General features: G+C 42.3%; 1 protein-coding gene across 1 annotated transcript in view; it reads left to right on the top strand.

The window, feature by feature from the left end:
• Window positions 1-16,994, top strand: part of HNF1A (HNF1 homeobox A) — a 39,611-nt gene extending 22,617 nt beyond the window's left edge. Inside the window, exons 6-10 of the mRNA XM_033956726.1 lie at window positions 12,083-12,284; window positions 13,035-13,226; window positions 14,010-14,131; window positions 14,410-14,548; window positions 15,582-16,994. Of these exons, the coding sequence (XP_033812617.1) occupies window positions 12,083-12,284; window positions 13,035-13,226; window positions 14,010-14,131; window positions 14,410-14,548; window positions 15,582-15,751 (825 nt within the window). The 3' untranslated portion in view covers window positions 15,752-16,994. The remainder of the gene's footprint in view (window positions 1-12,082; window positions 12,285-13,034; window positions 13,227-14,009; window positions 14,132-14,409; window positions 14,549-15,581) is intronic.
• The last annotated feature ends 2,191 nt before the right edge of the window (window positions 16,995-19,185 follow it).

A 19,185-nucleotide genomic window follows, 5' to 3' on the forward strand; every position in this document is an offset into this window, starting at 1 on the left:
GTTCTCATCCGAACCGACAACCAAGTAGCGATGTACTACGTAAACAAACAAGGGGGCACAGGGTCTTGGCCCCTTTGTCGGGAAGCCTCTGGAAATGGGCAATCTCAACAACACCTTCCTTCGGGCGGTGTACATACAAGGAGAACAAAACTGCCTGGCGGACAGACTCAGTCGCCTCCTCCAGCCACACGAGTGGTCACTACACTCTCAGCCCCTACGAGGAGTGTTCGAACGGTGGGGGACGCCTCAAATAGATCTGTTCGCGTCCCCTCACAATCACAAGCTGCCTCTCTTCTGCTCCCGGATATACTCCCCGGACTGACTCGAGGCCGACGCCTTCCTCCTCGACTGGGAGGGAAAGTTCCTGTACGCGTTCCCGCCGTTTCCGCTGATACTGCGGACCCTTGTCCACCTGAAAACAGTACAAGCCACCCTGATCCTGATTGCCCCCCGCTGGCCACGCCAGCCGTGGTTTTCCCTTCTACTTCAGCTCAGTGCCAGAGATCCACTGCCTCTGCCTCTGTTTCCCTCTCTACTGTCACAGGGTCAGGGTTCACTGTTACATCCCAATCTTCAATCTCTTCATCTGAATGCTTGGTTTCTCTCCCCCTGACTGCTCTCCCCGTGTCTCAATCAGTCAAGGAGATATTGGAGGCCTCTAGAAAAACCTCGACGAGAACCTGCTACTCCCAAAAGTGGACCAGATTCTCAACCTGGTGCTCCTCCCACAGCCAGGACCCGGTGTCGGTCCCCGTCCCCCTGGTCCTGGACTATCTACTTCAACTATCTCATTCCGGCCTAAAGACCAACTCCATTCGAGTACACCTCAGTGCGATTGTGGCCTTTCATCAGCCCCTGGAAGGGAAAGCCCTCTCGCTCCATCCCTTAGTCACTCGCTTCATGAAGGGTCTACTGAACGTCCACCCCCCTCTCAAACCTCCCCCAGTGGTTTGGGACCTTAACGTGGTTCTGGCTCAACTAATGAAACCTCCATTTGAGCCCCTAGGCAAATGCCATCCAAAATTCCTCACTTGGAAGGTAATTTTCCTACTCGCGCTCACGTCCGCACGGCGGGTTAGTGAGCTACAAGCTCTGGTAGCGGACCCACCCTTCACGGTATTCCATCACGACAAGGTGGTACTCCGCACCCATCCAAAGTTCCTACCTAAAGTAGTGTCTGATTTCCATCTCAATCAGTCCATTGTCTTACCTGTGTTTTTTCCCAAGCCCCACTCTCACCCCGGAGAAGTGGCGCTCCACACTCTTGACTGCAAAAGAGCGTTGGCCTTTTACCTCCAACGCACTCAGCCATACCGGAAAGTCCCACAACTGTTCTTGTCCTTCGACCCAAACCGGTTAGGTCACCCAGTTTCCAAACGCACCTTGTCCAACTGGTTGGCCGATTGCATCTCCTTTTGCTACGCTCAGGCTGGTCTCGCGCTGCATGGTCGAGTAACGGGACACAAAGTCCGAGCGATGGCAGCCTCCGTAGCCTTCCTCAGGTCCACACCCATTGAGGAAATCTGCAAGGCTGCCACGTGGTCTTCGGTTCATACCTTCACCTCCCACTACTGTCTGGACTCCCTGTCCAGAAGCGATGGCCGATTCGGCCAATCGGTGTTGCGAAATCTATTTGCTTAAATTGCCAACTTCCCTCCATCCCTCTTCAGTAAGCTTGGAGGTCACCCACATGTGAGAATATCATGCCTGCTTGTCCTGGGATAAAGCACAGTTACTTACCGTAACAGGTGTTATCCAGGGACAGCAGGCATATATTCTCACAACCCGCCCACCTCCCCGAGGTTGGCTTCTTGGCTAGTTAAGTGAACTGGAGACCACGAGGGGATGCACCCCCTAGTGGAGCAGGAAGGCACGCATGCGTGGAGCAGCAGAGCAAACTTAAATCTTCAATCAAGTTTGCTTGAAAATGCTTCCGCATCGGGGCTCCGTAGATGACGTCACCCACATGTGAGAATATATGCCTGCTGTCCCTGGATAACACCTGTTACGGTAAGTAACTGTGCTGTCTGCTCAGACGTTCCTCATATGGGTTATTAATAAGTTCCACATAGCTTGATGTTCTGCTAATCCTATATGGCTCTTAGAAATAGTTTGTAATTTTAGAGGATTATTTTTTGTTTAGCTTAGTCAGGAATTTTTGTCTAGAATTTGGAGATTTTATGAAATGTATTGTAGTGAATGCTATGATGATCGTACAGTAAAGCATCCATCTAGAAATTTAACCAAATAAAATTAATAAACTACTACTCTTCCCAGAACAATTCTGTATTAAGAATTTGTGTAACTGCATATATATATATATATAGGCAGGAAACAATGGGAACAAAAATAGATCCAGGAATCACAAAGATAAAAATTTTATTATGAAACACTCTTATGATGTACAGTGGTAGTACGTACTCGACATTAGCTGTGTTATGACACAATAGCCTTCATCAGGAATCCAATAAACAACCAAAAAAGGTGCTAAAACCCAAATAGGTAATATGTTTATTAAAACTATACCGCCTACCACTTATAGGGGTCCTTTTATAAAGGCACGGTAGCGGTTTAATGCGTGGAATACCGCGCGTTAAACCGCCTGCCATGCCAGTACCTAAAGCCTCCATTGACAAGGCGTTAGAATTTTAGGCTGCCATGGGGATTAGCGCGTGATGAAATGTCCGACGCACTAACCCCTGTAGCACGCCTTGATACAATCATAACAAAAATAGAAATAAGAACTCCAAAATTGTAACAGGATAGACCTAACTTTCACACATCCTATTTAATAAAACCCTAGCCGCGCATGCGAACTCTTACCTGCGTGCTTCCGTGATCTCTGATCTGTGATCAGTAGGTCCGTGGCCGGCAGGAGTGCGTATGCGCGCTTACCTTTGACAGTGGCCGCTAGACAAATCGGAAAGCGCTGGGCAGACAAATTCGCTGGCCTCCCTGCTCTCCCAGACCTCCATCAACGAAAAACAGCACTACTGGCCGAAGTTTATTTTAAAGTTTAAAGCCACTATGGTGGCTCCTTTCATGAGCCACACCTGCGTCGGAGAAGGCTTCCGACGCAGGCAGCGATTGAGAGAGGAGCCGCGGCGGCACCTTTAAACTTTAAAATAAACTTCAACCGGTAGTGCCGTTTTTCCGTTTCCGGCTGTACCCTCTCTTGATCAGTAGGTCCGTGGCGGCCCGATGATGTGCGATCTTACCGGCTCCGTTACATTTCACACCTGGCCGAAGTGAATTTTAAAGTTTAAAGATGCTGCGGGGACTCCTCTCACAAGCCGCACCTGCGTCGGAGAAGGCTTCTGATGCAGGCAGGGATCGTGCAAGGAGCCGCCACGGCAACTTTAAACTTTATAAAAACCGAACTGCTGCGCTAAATATTTACTGCTCCTTTTCAGACCCAATTTAACAATCCCCTCCTCTCAGAAGATCTGCCCCTGCTCGGACGATTCCCTCGTCTCCTCAATGTGATACTGACCTCCCACAACCGATGACCTCATAACTCCCATCAGCCACAGCCCCCACACCATATAGCGCTACTGCAATCAGTCAAAGCGAGAGACAGCTTTAGCCACAAAAGTTTAAAGACGTGGTGGGGACTCTGGCTCTCAATCCACCACTCCGGTCCAGCGTCCCGCACGATCCTACCTTCAGATTGTCAGGCATGAAAAAGGAAGGCGCGTCAGGAGGGTTAGAGTGAATGCTCCCGACCAGAGGGACTTGGCTGCTGTTGCTGTCGCCGACTTTGAATAACAGTTTGAAAGGTGGGATGGCGGGTGGGGAGGAGAAGGGAGACATTGGGTCGGGGAGAAATCTAGCACCTGTTTATGTAACGGGTTTAAATACTAGTATAAGAAATATCACACAAACACAAAAGTGTTAATCCCCATCACAAACAATCTTCTATTTATTAATAATAATAATTAATAATAATAATTTTATTTTTATATACTACCAAAGCCATATTAGTTCGAGGCGGTTTATAACAAGAAGAGCTGGACAGTCAGCAAAAAAAATAGGGATATCGAGTACATGTGAATAAGAGTACAGGGGAAGGTCTAAGAGTTTTTGGTTACAAATCGGTTAAACAGGTTGGTTTTAACTAGTTTTCTGAAGTTTCACCAAATGGGAAGTCTCTGCAGCAACTATGAAAATGATCCCCAAGGAGGCTATCTTGCAGTGCTATTGTGCCAAAAACATGACCCATGTCGAGTCTATATCGCTCAACCACTGTTCATGATAAGGTGTTTTATAATAAAAGGTTTTATCTTGGAGATTCCTGGATCATTTATTATTTCAAGTTTCATTAAAATTTTGATGTATCGCAATATCATTAATTCAAAGCGATTTACAATTAAGACAGGGTCTTAATTATTAACTAAAGCCAACACACACGGACATGACGTACCAATACATAAGGGAAGTAGGGAGAACTACAATAAGTATAGTAAAGGACACATGAAAGGAAAATACAAACGGAGGGAAGAAATATTAAAAGTATTGATAAAAATATAATAGAAAATTAAGAACTTTTTTTTAAAAATTTTTAATTCAATTTCTCAGAGCCTAAGACAGAGGATATGTGAGTTTAAGCAACGAATGGGATCAAAAGAGACTCCGATAATTAGGTCTCAAAAGCATCCTTGTACAACCAGCATTTTAACAGTCCTTTAAATTTACTTAGTGATTTTTCTTCTTTAATAAATGATGGTACGGAATTACATATTCTGGGAGCTGTAACCACAAAGATCGTATCTTGTCTTGTATTTATTATACTAAGTGGTGGAATTACTAGGTTTTTGTCCTCTGAGCTCAAACTTCTATTTAATGTTTTCGATCCCATTTTCCCCAAAGAGCTCAGAACAGGTTACAGGTTAAACATACATAATATACAGTTATGCCATAATAACAGTACAAGTTTACAAGTTTTTATCCTAACTAGTTACATACTAGGGGGGGTCTAATACCAATATACATGATATACAGTTTACAGGTTACAATTTGCCATAGTTACAATGCAAGATTTTTCAATACAAGTTTTTATCCTTGACACACAGTAGGGATCTAATACCAATATGCATTTCTTTGTAATCCATCGTTTGTGGGCAGGAGAGTTAGGTGAAGAGGTGTGTTTTTATTGCTTTCCTAAGGTTGAGGAGTCCTTCAAGGGATCTGATCTGCAGTAGTCAGTTCCAGTGGCTTGGTATAAAGTGGGAGTAGGAGCGTCGTTTGCCAGTTTGCAGTTGAAGGGCATGACCAGGAGGGTGTTTTGAACAAACTTGAAGGGCTGAAGTTAGGAAGTTAGGTGAACTGGGTCAGAAACTGGCTATCGGACAGACGCCAGAGGGTGGTGGTTAATGGAAGTCGCTCGAAGGAAGGAAAGGTGACTAGTGGAGTCCCTCAGGGTTCGGTGCTGGGGCCAATCCTGTTCAATATGTATGTAAGTGACATTGCTGAAGGGCTAGAAGGAAAAGTGTGCCTTTTTGCAGATGATACCAAGATTTGTAACAGAGTAGACACCGAAGAGGGAGTGGAAAATATGAAAAAGGATCTGCAAAAGTTAGAGGAATGGTCTAATGCCTGGCAACTAAAATTCAATGCAAAGAAATGCAGAGTAATGCATTTGGGGATTAATAATAGGAAGGAACCGTATATGCTGGGAGGAGAGAAGCTGATATGCACGGACGGGGAGAGGGACCTTGGGGTGATAGTGTCCGAAGATCTAAAGGCAAAAAAACAGTGTGACAAGGCAGTGGCTGCTGCCAGAAGGATTCTGGGCTGTATAAAGAGAGGCGTAGTCAGTAGAAGGAAGGTGTTGATGCCCCTGTACAGGTCATTGGTGAGGCCCCACTTGGAGTATTGTGTTCAGTTTTGGAGACCGTATCTGGCGAAAGACGTAAGAAGACTTGAGGCGGTCCAGAGGAGGGCGACGAAAATGATAGGAGGCTTGCGCCAGAAGACGTATGAGGAGAGACTGGAAGCCCTGAATATGTATACCCTAGAGGAAAGGAGAGACAGGGGAGATATGATTCAGACGTTCAAATACTTAAAGGGTATTAACGTAGAACAAAATCTTTTCCAGAGAAAGGAAAATGGTAAAACCAGAGGACATAATTTGAGGTTGAGGGGTGGTAGATTCAGGGGCAATGTTAGGAAATTCTACTTTACGGAGAGGGTGGTGGATGCCTGGAATGCGCTCCCGAGAGAGGTGGTGGAGAGTAAAACTGTGACTGAGTTCAAAGAAGCGTGGGATGAACACAGAGGATCTAGAATCAGAAAATAATATTAAAGATTGAACTAGGCCAGTTACTGGGCAGACTTGTACGGTCTGTGTCTGTGCATGGCCGTTTGGAGGAGGATGGGCTGGAGTAAGTCTTAACAGAGATTTTGGCAGTTGGAACTCAAGCACAGTACCGGGTAAAGCTTTGGATTCTCGCCCAGAAATAGCTAAGAAGAAGAAAAAAAAAAAATTTAAATTGAATCAGGTTGGGCAGACTGGATGGACCATTCGGGTCTTTATCTGCCGTCATCTACTATGTTACTATGTGTATTTCATCCTGGGAGCGGAGGGACCTGTTCAGTACATATGTAGGAAGTTTTGCCATCACGTAGCCATGTTGTGCAAGGATTTGACCGCTAGCATCAGGCCCCTGAAGACATTTGGCTTTGGGCAGCCAGTGAGCCGATGCTACAACCTTGGAGACAGGGCCGCAGGCGAGGAGTTTTTTTAGAAATCTGATTGCCGCATTTTGTACATGTTGGAAGTGTCATATGTTCTTCACCAGCAGGGTTTTTTGTTATTGTTGTTCCCACTGCTTTCTGCCGCTTTTAGTGCTCTGTGGGAAATGCTTTTTTTTTGTGTATGTGTACACATATGCATGTCTGAATGTACAAGGAGCTTTGTGGTCAGAGCAGCTGGCTAAGGACCAGGGAAACAGGTTTCAATCTTGCTTCTCCGACACTCTTCATGACCTTGGGTAAATCATGTCACTTTCCACTGCCTCAGATATAACTTAGGGCTCCTTTTACAAAGACGCACTAGCTCAATGTGTGGCAGTGGCTAAGAAAACAAATAGAATGTTAGGAATTATCAGGAAAGGAATGGAAAACAAAGATGAAAATGTTATACTGCCCTTGTATTGCTCTATGGTATGGCCGCACCTCGAATACTGTATGCAATTCTGGTCGCCATATCTCAAAAAAATATGTAGTGGAATTAGAAAAGGTACAGAGAAGGGTGATGAAAATGATAAAAGGGATGGGATGACTTCCTTATGAGGAAAAGCTAAAGCGGCTTGGGTTCAGGGGTGATATGATAGAGGTCTATAAAATACTGAGGAGAGTGGAGTGGAAAGGGTAGATGTGAATCGCTTGTTTACTCTTTCCCAAAATACTAGGACTAGGAGGCATGTAATGAAGCTACTAAGTAGTAGATTTAAAACAGAGCGGAGAAAATATTTCTTCACACAACATGTAATTAAACTCTGGAATTCATTGCCAGAGAATGTGGTGAAATCAGTTAGCTTTACAGGGTTTAAAAAAGGTTTGGATACTTTCCTAAGAGACGTCCATAGGCCATTATTGAGATGGCTTGGGGAAATCTGCTGCTTATTTCAAGAATAAGCAGCATAAAATCCGTTTTACTACTTGGGATCTAGCTAGGTACTTGGGACCTGGGTTGACCACTGTTGGAAACAGGATGCTGGGCTTAATGGATCTACGGTCTGAACCAGTATGTCAATTCTTATGTTCTTATAATTCCAATGTGTCAAATGTGATAAAGCCCATAGGAATTGAAAGGGTTCTGTTGCATTTGCTGTGCAGGAATAACTAGTGTAGCTTTGTAAAAGGAGTCCTTAGATAAGTAAGGCCACTTTGACAGATAAATGTGTGTACCTGCTTGTAACTCATATTGAGTTCGTGTTTAGGAATGATGAGTAATTAAAATTCAAATCTAAATTCCCAAAACCATTTACCTAAGTAAACAAACTATTTGAAATTTGTCCATTCACCCTGAAGAAGAAAGCTTAAGCTGCTTTGTGACCATTTCATCTGCCTAATGATTAAGCCTGCCTTGACTACTGCCCCTTCCACCTCTGTCCTTAAACCTCTCTTAGAACAGAACATTAGGCTCACCAGGACTACCTAACTTCATTAACACTGAGCACTGGCTTGGTTTTCTGTATTGTATGGTCCTTGATATTTAGTACAACTCACATTCCAAGAATATCAAGGCTACATAATCCCATAAGGCTAACCACCAGAACACAATGCTATAGAATCTATTTATCTCAGGCTCTTTCTTCAGCTGTTTACCACTAGGGATCCTCTGAGCTTATACCTGATTTTTTTTTTAAATTATTCTGTTATCTCCTCTCCATCTCCACTGGGAATCTATTCTGTGTACCCAGCATGACATAGTATAAAGTACATACTTTTCTTCCTGACTGAAGAGGATAGAGAAGGGAGGTGGTGGTGGTGGTGGTGGGGGCGGTATTGTGATAAAGCGGAGAGAATGGGCATAGATTTTCTCTGCCCTGCCCCTCACTGCCTCAAAATATAAATACTTTAGCTTTTGCAGAAAAAATATGGTCTTAATAAAACACAAAGTTTTAAATGGTTGCAACTAAAGCAGGCTATTCAGGAGGGGTTCCCTGAATGGAAGAATCTTAATAATCAATATAGTCTGAAATTCTTGTGCTTTCAGGAGGACTTCTTGGGACACCAAGCCGCACAGTGGTATAAATTGATAACAGGATTTATAAATAAAAAACCAAAGACTGGCCTTAAAGATATTTAGAGCATTGAGATTAAGCATCAAATTTCTGCGTCTCAATGGCCACGAATTTGGTCTTGGAGGATGAGGTGTACAGTGTCTGCATCTATGAGACAAACTTGGTTCTTTCTGTTGCATAGAGCATTTTGGACCCCAGTTCGATTACAAAAGTTAGACAGCTCTAAGTCTAATAGATGCTGGCATTGTAAACTTGAAGCAGGGACTCTAGATCATTTATTATTCTATTGTCCCTTTATCATGGCCTTTTGGAAATCAATTAGGTCCCAAATTAATTGTTTATTAGAGAATCATGTAGCATTATCATATGATATGATTCTATTTGGTACATCAATGAGAACAAAAAGTCAGATTTCATCAAACAACAATAAACTTTTATTGATTATGACAGGGGTTGCCATTCAAAATATCACAAGTAATTGGAAAAACAGCAGTAGATTAAATTATACCTTCTGGTGGAATTCGTTATGTCACATTTCTAAAATGGAAAGCATAATTGCTATTCAAAAAGGGTATTATAATAAATTTAAAAAGATCTGGGGGCCATTGACGACTTACTGTAATGAGTAGACACCATTTTTTATTGAAAGTATATTTGCAAATGGGGGGAGGAGGGTGAATTAAAGTTTTACTATAGGTTTAATCAATAGTAAAGAATATTTATATTTGTATATTTTTGATTGAATGCTAAAGAAAAGGGTGAGTGGAAAGGGAATAAATTTATTTATTTGATGTTATACTAGAAATAAATTCAAGTGATGTATTTAATTTTAAATGTTTTATTATTTGTACACTTGTTGTAAGATTAAAAAATGAATAAAGAATTAAAAATAATAAATAAATAAATACTTTAGCTAATGAGGATTCCCAAGCTGTCAGCTGAAGATTTTCTATAAAAGTGGCCAGAACTCCCTTTTACCAAGCTTGGCAGGACTGGCAGGCAGCAGCAACATCACTAAGCCACAGATGCTGGCACCCTATGCAAACTCAGTTGGTGGCTCAAGGATGCTGTTGCCAATTGCAGAGCTTGGTATAAGGGAATTCTGGCTATCTTTGAAGGAGGTCCTCAGCTGGAGATGCTTGGAGATCCCCACCAGCTGTACAGCAAGGGTCAGGACCAGTGTTAGATTGCTAGGGCCCAAGTCCCCTGGACACCAGCATGCCCCTATCAACAAGTGGCTCTCCCCCTCTGATATAACCACTGGAAGCAAAGTGTTACCTAATTGATAGTATCTTAGAGCTAAAAAAAACTCAGCTAATTGGGCGGTTCTGCAGCGCTTATGTACAGCTTCTGACATTGTTGAGATCGGACATCAGTTTAAATAAAATTCTAGTGTCCCAATAACAGTGCCAACCTTGAATAATATGACCACTGTTTTTCTTTTAGGGTTCTTTTATACTCTTGAATCCCCTCCTGCCAACAATCTCCATTAACATAATTCATATGCTTTCGCCAAACTCACTCCAGTTGTCTACAACTATGCTTCAGTGTTAAGAGCTCATCATCAAACCACTTATCAGACTTGTGGATCCATCCAAGTCTCAGTCACATGGGTGCTATATCATCTAAGATTTCAGTACTCATTGATGCCTAATAAGACTGAAACTTCAACGGGTCTGCCAGCAGACGAATCAAATTGGGACTAAAAAGCAGAAACATCAATATTTCCCCAAGTGCAATATAATACAAAAACATTTACTATGCACATTTCCCAAAAGATAACATATTCAATTTAAAACATTCAAAATAAAATGCTTTTTTTCTACTTACCTTTTTCTATCTTTGTTGTCTGGATATTTAATTTTTCTATCTTGTTGGTTCCAGTTTCTCTTTTAGGTTGTCCTGCCTGTCAACTACTAATTCTTCTTCAAGTGGCTGCTATTTGTCTTTTCTCTCCTCTCCTGTCTTCTCCCTCACTATACCTGCCTCTGATATATTGATCATTCCTTTTTAGCCCTTTTCTACTTCTCACCCTTCTTCTCCTCCTTTTTCAGCTACCAATCAAATTTTCATCTTCTTCTTTCACCTACTAGCTCTCCAATCCCTCATCATATTCCTTCCTTAGCCTTCCATTCATCTTTAATCTACTCTGCATTACCATATTGTTTACTCTCTGTAATCATTATCCTCTCATTTATTTCCTTGACATCCCGCCTGGTCTCTCCAATAGGGTTCCACCATTCCCAGCATCTTCCTCCCTCCACTCTTCTAGCTCAGCATCTGCTCCTTTATCCTCTCTCTCCTCCTCACCTCTGTAGCCTAACATCTCCCTGTCCCTTCTGCCTTCTTCCCCATGGTCCAGCATTTTCCCATCTTTTCCCTGTCCAGCATCTCTCCATCACTCCCTTCTGCTCCTGGATCCAACATCTCCCTCTTTCTTCTCTCTCCCCCTCCTGTGCATCTCTCCTTACCTCTCATCCACCCTATGTCCAACATCTCTCTCTCCATCCACTGAGCCCTGGATCCAACACCTATCCTCACTCTTCTCTCATGCAGCATTTTCTCCCTTTCTCTGCCATCTTCAGCATTTCTGCCTCTCCTTATGTGACCTGAGTCAAACATCTCTCTACCTACCCCCCATGCAGTTTCTTTCCCTGCTTCCCCTCCACCATCATGCCTAACATTTCTTCCTCTTGTCCCATGCACCATCTCTCCCACCTATGTCCATTATTTATCCCTCTCCCAAACACCATCTCTCCTCTCAAATCCTATATTAAACATTTCTCTCTCTCTCCCCAGGCTCTACCCTACATGCAACATTTTCCCCTTTCTTGCCCCTCTTCACCCCTTTGCTGCATCTCTCCTTTCCTCCCCTCCACCCCATGTCCAACAATTCTTCCTCTCAGCCCATGTGCATCTTTCCTTCCTTCTCTTCCCCCACACACCACCCCACTCCACTCACAACTCTCTCGCTTAAATGGGTAAGCGGCAGCAATTCCCACATGCTGCCTGCCACTAACCTGGAAGCCTCTCCTCTGCCATGTCCTGCCTATGCAGAAACAGGAAGGTGTGACAGAGGGGGAAAAACACAGCAGAGGAGAGGCTTCCAGTTAGTGGTAGGTAGCATGTGGGAATCGCTGCTGCTGTCCTTTAGGGAAGGAGATGCAGGACTCAGGAGTCTAGCCTGCTCACCCCAGTATTGTCAAGATCCACTGTTTCCTTAGTAGGCCTAAGCCCAAACTAGGTGGGCTACACCCCTGAGTTTTAGTGGCAGCTTCTCAGGTAGTCTTTGGATAATCTCATTGTGCTTTTTGCCTTGTCTCTGTTTACAGATCTCAGCACCAGGTGGGATACTGCCCCCTGTCAGCACACTAACTGCCCTGCACAGCCTGGAGCACAGCCCACATGTACTGAGCCAGCAGACACAGAATCTCATCATGACCTCATTACCTGGTGTTATGGCAATTGGAGCTGGTGAGACAGCATCTCTGGCACCAAGCTTCGCCAATACTGGTGCATCCACCTTAGTAATTGGTAAGGCAACCTAGGAAAACATGTTAAACTAGATGTCCAGTGAGGACATTCACAGCAGAGTCCTTCAGAAAGCAGGCACTACTGTGAACCTCACACTGCCAGGGTCAAGACTGGCAGAAACCAGAGCTGATGACCAGCCTCCATGGTATTTCTGGTGAAGATGGCATTACATTAGTGGTTTTTATTCCGCCATTACCTTGTGGTTCAAGGCGGATTACAGAAGAGGATTTCAGAATTACAGAAGAGGATTTCTGTACATGTCCAGAGGTGTTACAGAGTAGCTTAAGCTTAAGCTGCTTTGTGACCATTTCATCTGCCTAATGATTAAGCCTGCCTTGACTACTGCCCCTTCCACCTCTGTCCTTAAACCTCTCTTAGAACGGGACAGCAGATGAAGACCATTAGGCTCACCAGGTCTACCTAACTTCATTAACTGGCTTGGTTTTCTGTATTGTATGGCCCTTGATATTTAGTAGAGTAGAGCGGGTTGCTTCAGAGGATTGAAATGTTTCATACGGTGTTAGTTAGTCTTCATGGATTTTTTGAATAGCAAGTTTTTTATTTCTTTTCTGAAAGTTTTATAATCTGGGGTCGCGATTAGTAGATTGGAGAGTTGGTGGTCTAGTTTTGCTGCCTGTGTGGCTAGAAGGCCATCGTATAGTTTTTTTTCCGTTTGATGTCTCTGATTGGAGGGTATGTGAATGGTGTCTGGGTTCTCCTGTGTCCTAGATATAGTTCTTATCTTTGCAGGTCTAACACCCTCCCAGGCACAGAGTGTCCCTGTGATAAACAGTGTGGGCAGCAGCCTTACCACACTGCAGCCTGTGCAGTTCTCTCAGCAATTCCACCCTTCACCTCAGCAGTCCCTTGCCCATCAGGTCCCGAGTCATGTGGCACAGAGCCCATTCATGGCAACTATGGCTCAACTTCAGAGTCCCCATGGTAAGCATTTAACTAATCTACCACTTCACCAAAATTCTTTCTGGCTACACTTTGTTCACACCTGGCCCAAAGTGAGTTACAACCAAAAATTCTAAGTATATACAGTTTATTTATATATGTAGGAGAGTTAACAGTAAAAGCCAAAGCTTGCTATACATCACCTTGAATGAATAGCTTTTAAAAAGACAGTTAATAAATAATAAACTCTTCTTCATATCTCCAGCACAGGAGCTGACAGTACTGAAGGGTGAAGCCCCTCTCTACAGCTTCTGCACAGAGATAGTGACAGAGGAGAGTAAATGTACTAGAGACTAATATCTACTGCTATTATTTCTATAGCGCTACCAGACATACGCAGCGCTTTAGTCATAAAGAAGACAGTTCCTGCTCAAAAAGCTTACAATCTAAACGGACAAGACAAACAAGATGTCATGGATACAGTTAACCTGCTGGCTGGGTTGGAGGGCAGTGGGGAGTAGGGTTATGGATTGAAGGCTATATCAAAAAGGTGGGTTTTCAGTCTGCTTTTAAACAAGGTAAGGGAAGGGGCTTGGTGGACAAACTCAGGTAATTTATTCCAGGCATAGGGGGCAGCTAGATGAAAGGAACAAAGTATGGAATTGGTAGTGGAGGAGAGGGGTACATCTAAGAGTAGATTATCTGAGGAACGGAGCTCTCTGGAAGGTGTATAAGGAGAGAAAAGAGAATATTGAGGGGCAGCAGAATGATCCCCCCCCCCCCCGGTAGAGATGTATTCTCCTATTTTTCATTTCTTGTCCACAGCTCTGTACAGCCATAAGCCAGAGATTGGCCAGTATGCGCCCACTAGCATCTTCCCACAAACCATGGTGATCACAGATGCAGTCAATCTCAGCACTCTAACCAGCCTGACCTCCAACAAACAGGTAAGGAGGATGAGGGATGACGAAGGACGCTTTCCTCTCTATCCAAGGCTGCTGGGAATTCATTATTGTAAGCTACCTTATAGATCAGTGCCAGTCAGCACCATCTAATATTCCAGCAGCTTGAACTAAGCCCAGCAGTGCTTTGTATAGAGGGGAGGGGGGGCCATCTCTATAAGCTCCTTCTTCTGACTCCTTCTATAGGCCAGCAGCTATCCTTCAGATTTAGATTTGGAATCCTGATGAACCCTAACATATGAACTTAATAAATGTCTATTCAGGTACTTACCACAGAACCAGGGACCCATGGTAATGCTGGAATGCATACGGCTATGTCCCAGACCCAGGCAGGACACTTACAGAACCAGGATACTACCATACACCACCTACCGAGTCATCGGCTCACCTCTAGCCCTGCTGGTAAGAAACAATGCAGAGGGTGAGGGGGGACAGGTTTGCTTGGAATATACTAGCATACATTTGTGAACAGAGTGTAGGAGTAAGGGTGGGGTGGGGAAGATGACTACACTGGGGAATGTGCTATGCTGGGCACACCTTCCAAACACTGGAGATAGTCAGGGGACATCCTATCATATTCCCTCAGCACTAATACATTTTTACAATGTACTTGCTAAAATACATACTATTGAAAAAAAAAATATCTAAATGTGGTCATTAGAATATCATCTTACACTCAATGTGGAAAAAAAATCCAAATTATTGTGATTTTGCTTAAACCAGGAATCCATTCTCACATCAATTAAAATGGTGGGCAGGTTATGCTTTAAGGTGAACAGGATTCCTAAGATATTGGGGGAGACTATTAGATTTCTTTTTAAGTATTGAATCTCAAGTTAACACAGCTACTTTTAGTTTGTGCTTATTTTTTCTCAGCATTTTACAGTATTAATTCAATCAACTGTTTTATCTCAGGTAGATTATTGTAATTCCTTTTATTCTGGTATTTCCCTGAAACTCATGAAAAAACCCCCTGCTAGACTGATATATTGAGAAAACTAGATTTGATCATGTGACTCCTTTGTAGATCTTCATTGGCTTCCTATCAAAGGGTGTATTTTAAATTGTGTGGTCTGATCTTAAAACTTTGAACAGGGATGTATCTGAGAGCTTTCCAACTACATTTCAACTCTTATGTTCTTTTAATAGAAGCTATAATAATGACTGGCTTGTCTTTTCTGTCGATGAAAGGGGTAAAATCTAAGGCCACACAATTAAGTACTGTATTTGTTTAATTTCTGATCATATGATGTTTTGAAAGAAACTGCAAACTTTTTTGTCTGTTAATTTTTAATTACATTTTAATTGACTGTACTTGAGATTGTGATATATTTGGCATTGTTACTCACTTTGAACTTGGTTGTAGGTATTTAGCGGGATACAAAGCTTTAACATAACATATATGCCTGTTGACAATCTTTCTTTTGTACTGCAGTGTCTTCCAGCAGCATGGTTCTTTACCAGAACTCTGACTCCACCAGTGAGCAGGGACAAAGCCATCTCCTCCCATCTGCTCAAAGTGTTATTGAGACTTTTAATATCCATGCAGACGGAATTCTCCATTCAGTGAGCAGGTCACGGGCAGCTTCTGCCACTACACTTTGACTATGAAGGGGTGACAGACTGAGGCTGGAAAAAGCCCCATCTGCACAAGCTCTGTATTTACACTAAAGCATTTATGTGCTAATGGAAAGAAGACAGACCTTTTAGAGACAATCTGCTACCACAGTTAAGGCTCTGAGGAACCCAAACACTTCAAGTCAACACAGAAGGAGCTTCAGAGCTCTCTATCTTAGACTGTGCAACTGGAGACCTTGGCATCACAGGCACTGTGTAGGGCACATTCCTCGCTCCTTGGACAGCACATTCTGACTAAAGTGGTCTGGGTCTTGCCAGGACATTGCTGCCTTTCACTGGATACTGAGGGCCAGTAGGCTGCCTTTATGGTACATATAAAGAACCTTTACCATACAATATAAACAGCAACTGTACCACTGGTGCACATGATAACTAAGGAGTACTCTGAAGTTATGCTGTATATCCCTCCTTCATGCTTCTAAGTCAGTTATAATTTAAATTTAATATGTATTATATTTTTATTGTGCTATCATAGAGTGGTTAAATGTTCTTAGCACTACATGAGTCAGAATATTTATTTTTATTTACAAAAGCTTGATATTTTGCCAGTCACACCCTACTGCTACTGAGCAGTTTACTGAGCAGTTTATAATCTATAAAAATAGTAAAAAGAGAAAAAATCCAAAAGAGAAAGCAGGCAGAGTAGTCCGAGTAGATGATGAAATGAGAATAAACTGGGTAAGGATTATGTAAAGTATCCATATGGAAGTTGTAATAACCATTGTTTTACCAGGTTTGTTTGTTTTTTAATTTAGTAATTAGGGTTCCAGATGGCTGAATAGAAAGGAGTACCATAGCAGTAGACCAAGGTAACAGAATGTGATGTCACATGTAACATCAAATCCAAATGTACATAACCCTCCAAATAAAGAGACACGCTGAAAGGACTACTACACAACAATCAAGGATAATGTGAGATTATAAAAAAAATTACAATATCATATAATGAAAGGCAATTACAAAAAAGTCTAAGTTAAAAAAAGGGTCTTGCTCGTAACATCTAAAAAACACCCTGCTCACAGCCATAATCCATATAGGAAAAAGATCTAGATTTCCTTTTCAAATATGACTGTGAGATGGACATTTTTGACTTGAAAACATACAAAATGAAACATCCAACTTTTGAATGACAAAACACCATGGGCACAAATGTCTGTCTGGTATCAGTTTCAAAATTATGGCCACATATGGCATACAACGAAGAAGTCGTGAGGACAAGATGTCAAAAGATCAGCCAAGGCTGATCTTTTGACATCTTGTCCTCACGACATCTTCATTGTGTGTTTTTGTCCCATCGTTGAGGCCTGTCCCTGGCTTCCGATTCAGTGTGTTCACACACATGACATTACAGAATAGAAGTCTAGATTAGAGGTTAGTGCAGTGGATTGTAAACCAAGGGAGATAGGTTCAAACCCCATTATAACTTTATTTTTGTCATGCTTATGGCTGTCTTACTTAGGTACAATAGGTATTTTTCTGTTTCTGGAAGCCTCAGAATTATAAATAAAAAAAAGAGCTGAAGTGAAACTTGAACTTAGTTCCTTTGATTCACAGTCCACTGCACTAACCACTAAGCTACTCTTTTGAGCTACTTACTGCTTTGTTCAGAATAGCCATATAAATGAAAAAGCTTTTCACTTATCTTAAATAGCTTCCTAATTGTCTTTGGGTGGAAAAATAACAGCAATGTTAAATGCCTCTGATTCACCTTAGTGTAATATCAAGGCAGAGAGCGGGGGAGGAGTGGGGGCACTAAAAGAGCCATTTGGAGGAGAGTATGGAGAAAGTAGGATAGAGGGCAGAAGAAATGCAGTCTTTAAGTACCAACATAAGAATCAAGTGGAAACAGGATGCCAGTGTTCAGAAAACAGAGGTGACTCATGGTCAAACCATTTTGGCATTGTATAGTATCTTGAAAAACATTGCTTGTATAAGCTGAAGGTGTTTTTTTCCATCTTTGCTGCGCCTCAAGCTAGTGCCGTCATCAGTACACGCTCTTTTCAGGAGCAGTTTCTCAAAGCGGTGCTCAAGTCATTCTAAGCACAGCACTAAGATGATCACTTCTACGCTCACTATTGTGACTATTTCATTCAAGGCACCACAATCTTATCGTTTTCTGTTTGGAAAAAAGATCGGACCCCTGAGGAAGATTTTATCATCGAAACACAGACCGTGTTGGGGCCTCGTTTCTTTTGAAATAAGGTACCTTTTTTACAACGTTTTCTAATAAAAAGCCTACATCAAGTACATTGGTTCTGCAGTTTCTTTTTGGCTCCTTGATCATGACGTGAGGCACAAATTGCTGTAAAGAACATTGCATTACTCAAAGTGGAATATAACAAGGAAATTAATGTTCATTTAGACTGAGTAGCAAGAAGTGACTCAGTGAAGGGATCCTATATAACTCAAAGGCTGACCATAGGACAGTCTACTTGAGGTCAGAAAGACAATTTTGAGTTGAAGACAATACTTAGTATATACAGTATGTTGATTTACCAAAGTGAGTGACCTTGACAGAAGAAGGTTTTGGAAGAACCAAGTGAGGAATGGGAAATGAATGGCTTCACATTTTGATATATTAAGAAATACACAGTTATCTCCGAGTCTTGTTGAAACTAATTGAAAAACAGGTGCTAACAGTGGTCATGTCAGATGAGAAAGGCGATAAAAAAAATCTGAATATCAACTACATAATAGCAGGGAATGTAGCAAGAATATGTCTAGTAGCGCTATAGAAATGATAAGTAGTAGTATTAGTAAGAAAGATATTGAATAAATTAGGCATAAGGATAGACCCTTGAGTTACTCTGCAAATTTTATAGTGTGACAAAGATGGGGAACATTTGTGTGATATCTGAAAAGATTAATCAGAAAGACATGATTTAAAGCAGGTGAGTAAAGTGTCCAAAATACCTAGATTGTGCAGGTGGGTAATAAGGCAATCATGATCAGCAAAGCTGAATGAAGAGGTCTAGAGAACACTGATGATTCTGTGCCATTCTACTCTCATACAGAGCAGTTAATGATTTAGTGCTATGAGACTGTTGAAAATTAGCTTGGTGAGGTTGCAAAGCTAGAGATTTGTCCAAGTAGGGGAGAAGAATTTGATGAGGTCCATATTTTTCAAGGAGTTTGGAAAAAAATGGTAAATTAGAGATTGGTTAGAAGCTGGCAGGGTCATCAAGTTCTTGATTTTTTTGAGATATGGAAATTGCATAAATGTAAAGTCAGAAAGGGTGGCCTCCACTAATAGCGCAGTTTTACCTGGTCTTAGCCAGTTTTCAATGACACAAAGCAAATTAAGGCAATATCAGAAGAGAAGGTCAACAGCAAGAGGCCCTTTGTGATGTAAAGTATGAACATTTATGAAGCTGACTAACCAGGGCTTGAAGAGAAAGGGG

The sequence above is a fragment of the Geotrypetes seraphini genome, chromosome 8 (genome assembly GCF_902459505.1).
Source record: "Geotrypetes seraphini chromosome 8, aGeoSer1.1, whole genome shotgun sequence".
Taxonomy (NCBI): domain Eukaryota; kingdom Metazoa; phylum Chordata; class Amphibia; order Gymnophiona; family Dermophiidae; genus Geotrypetes; species Geotrypetes seraphini.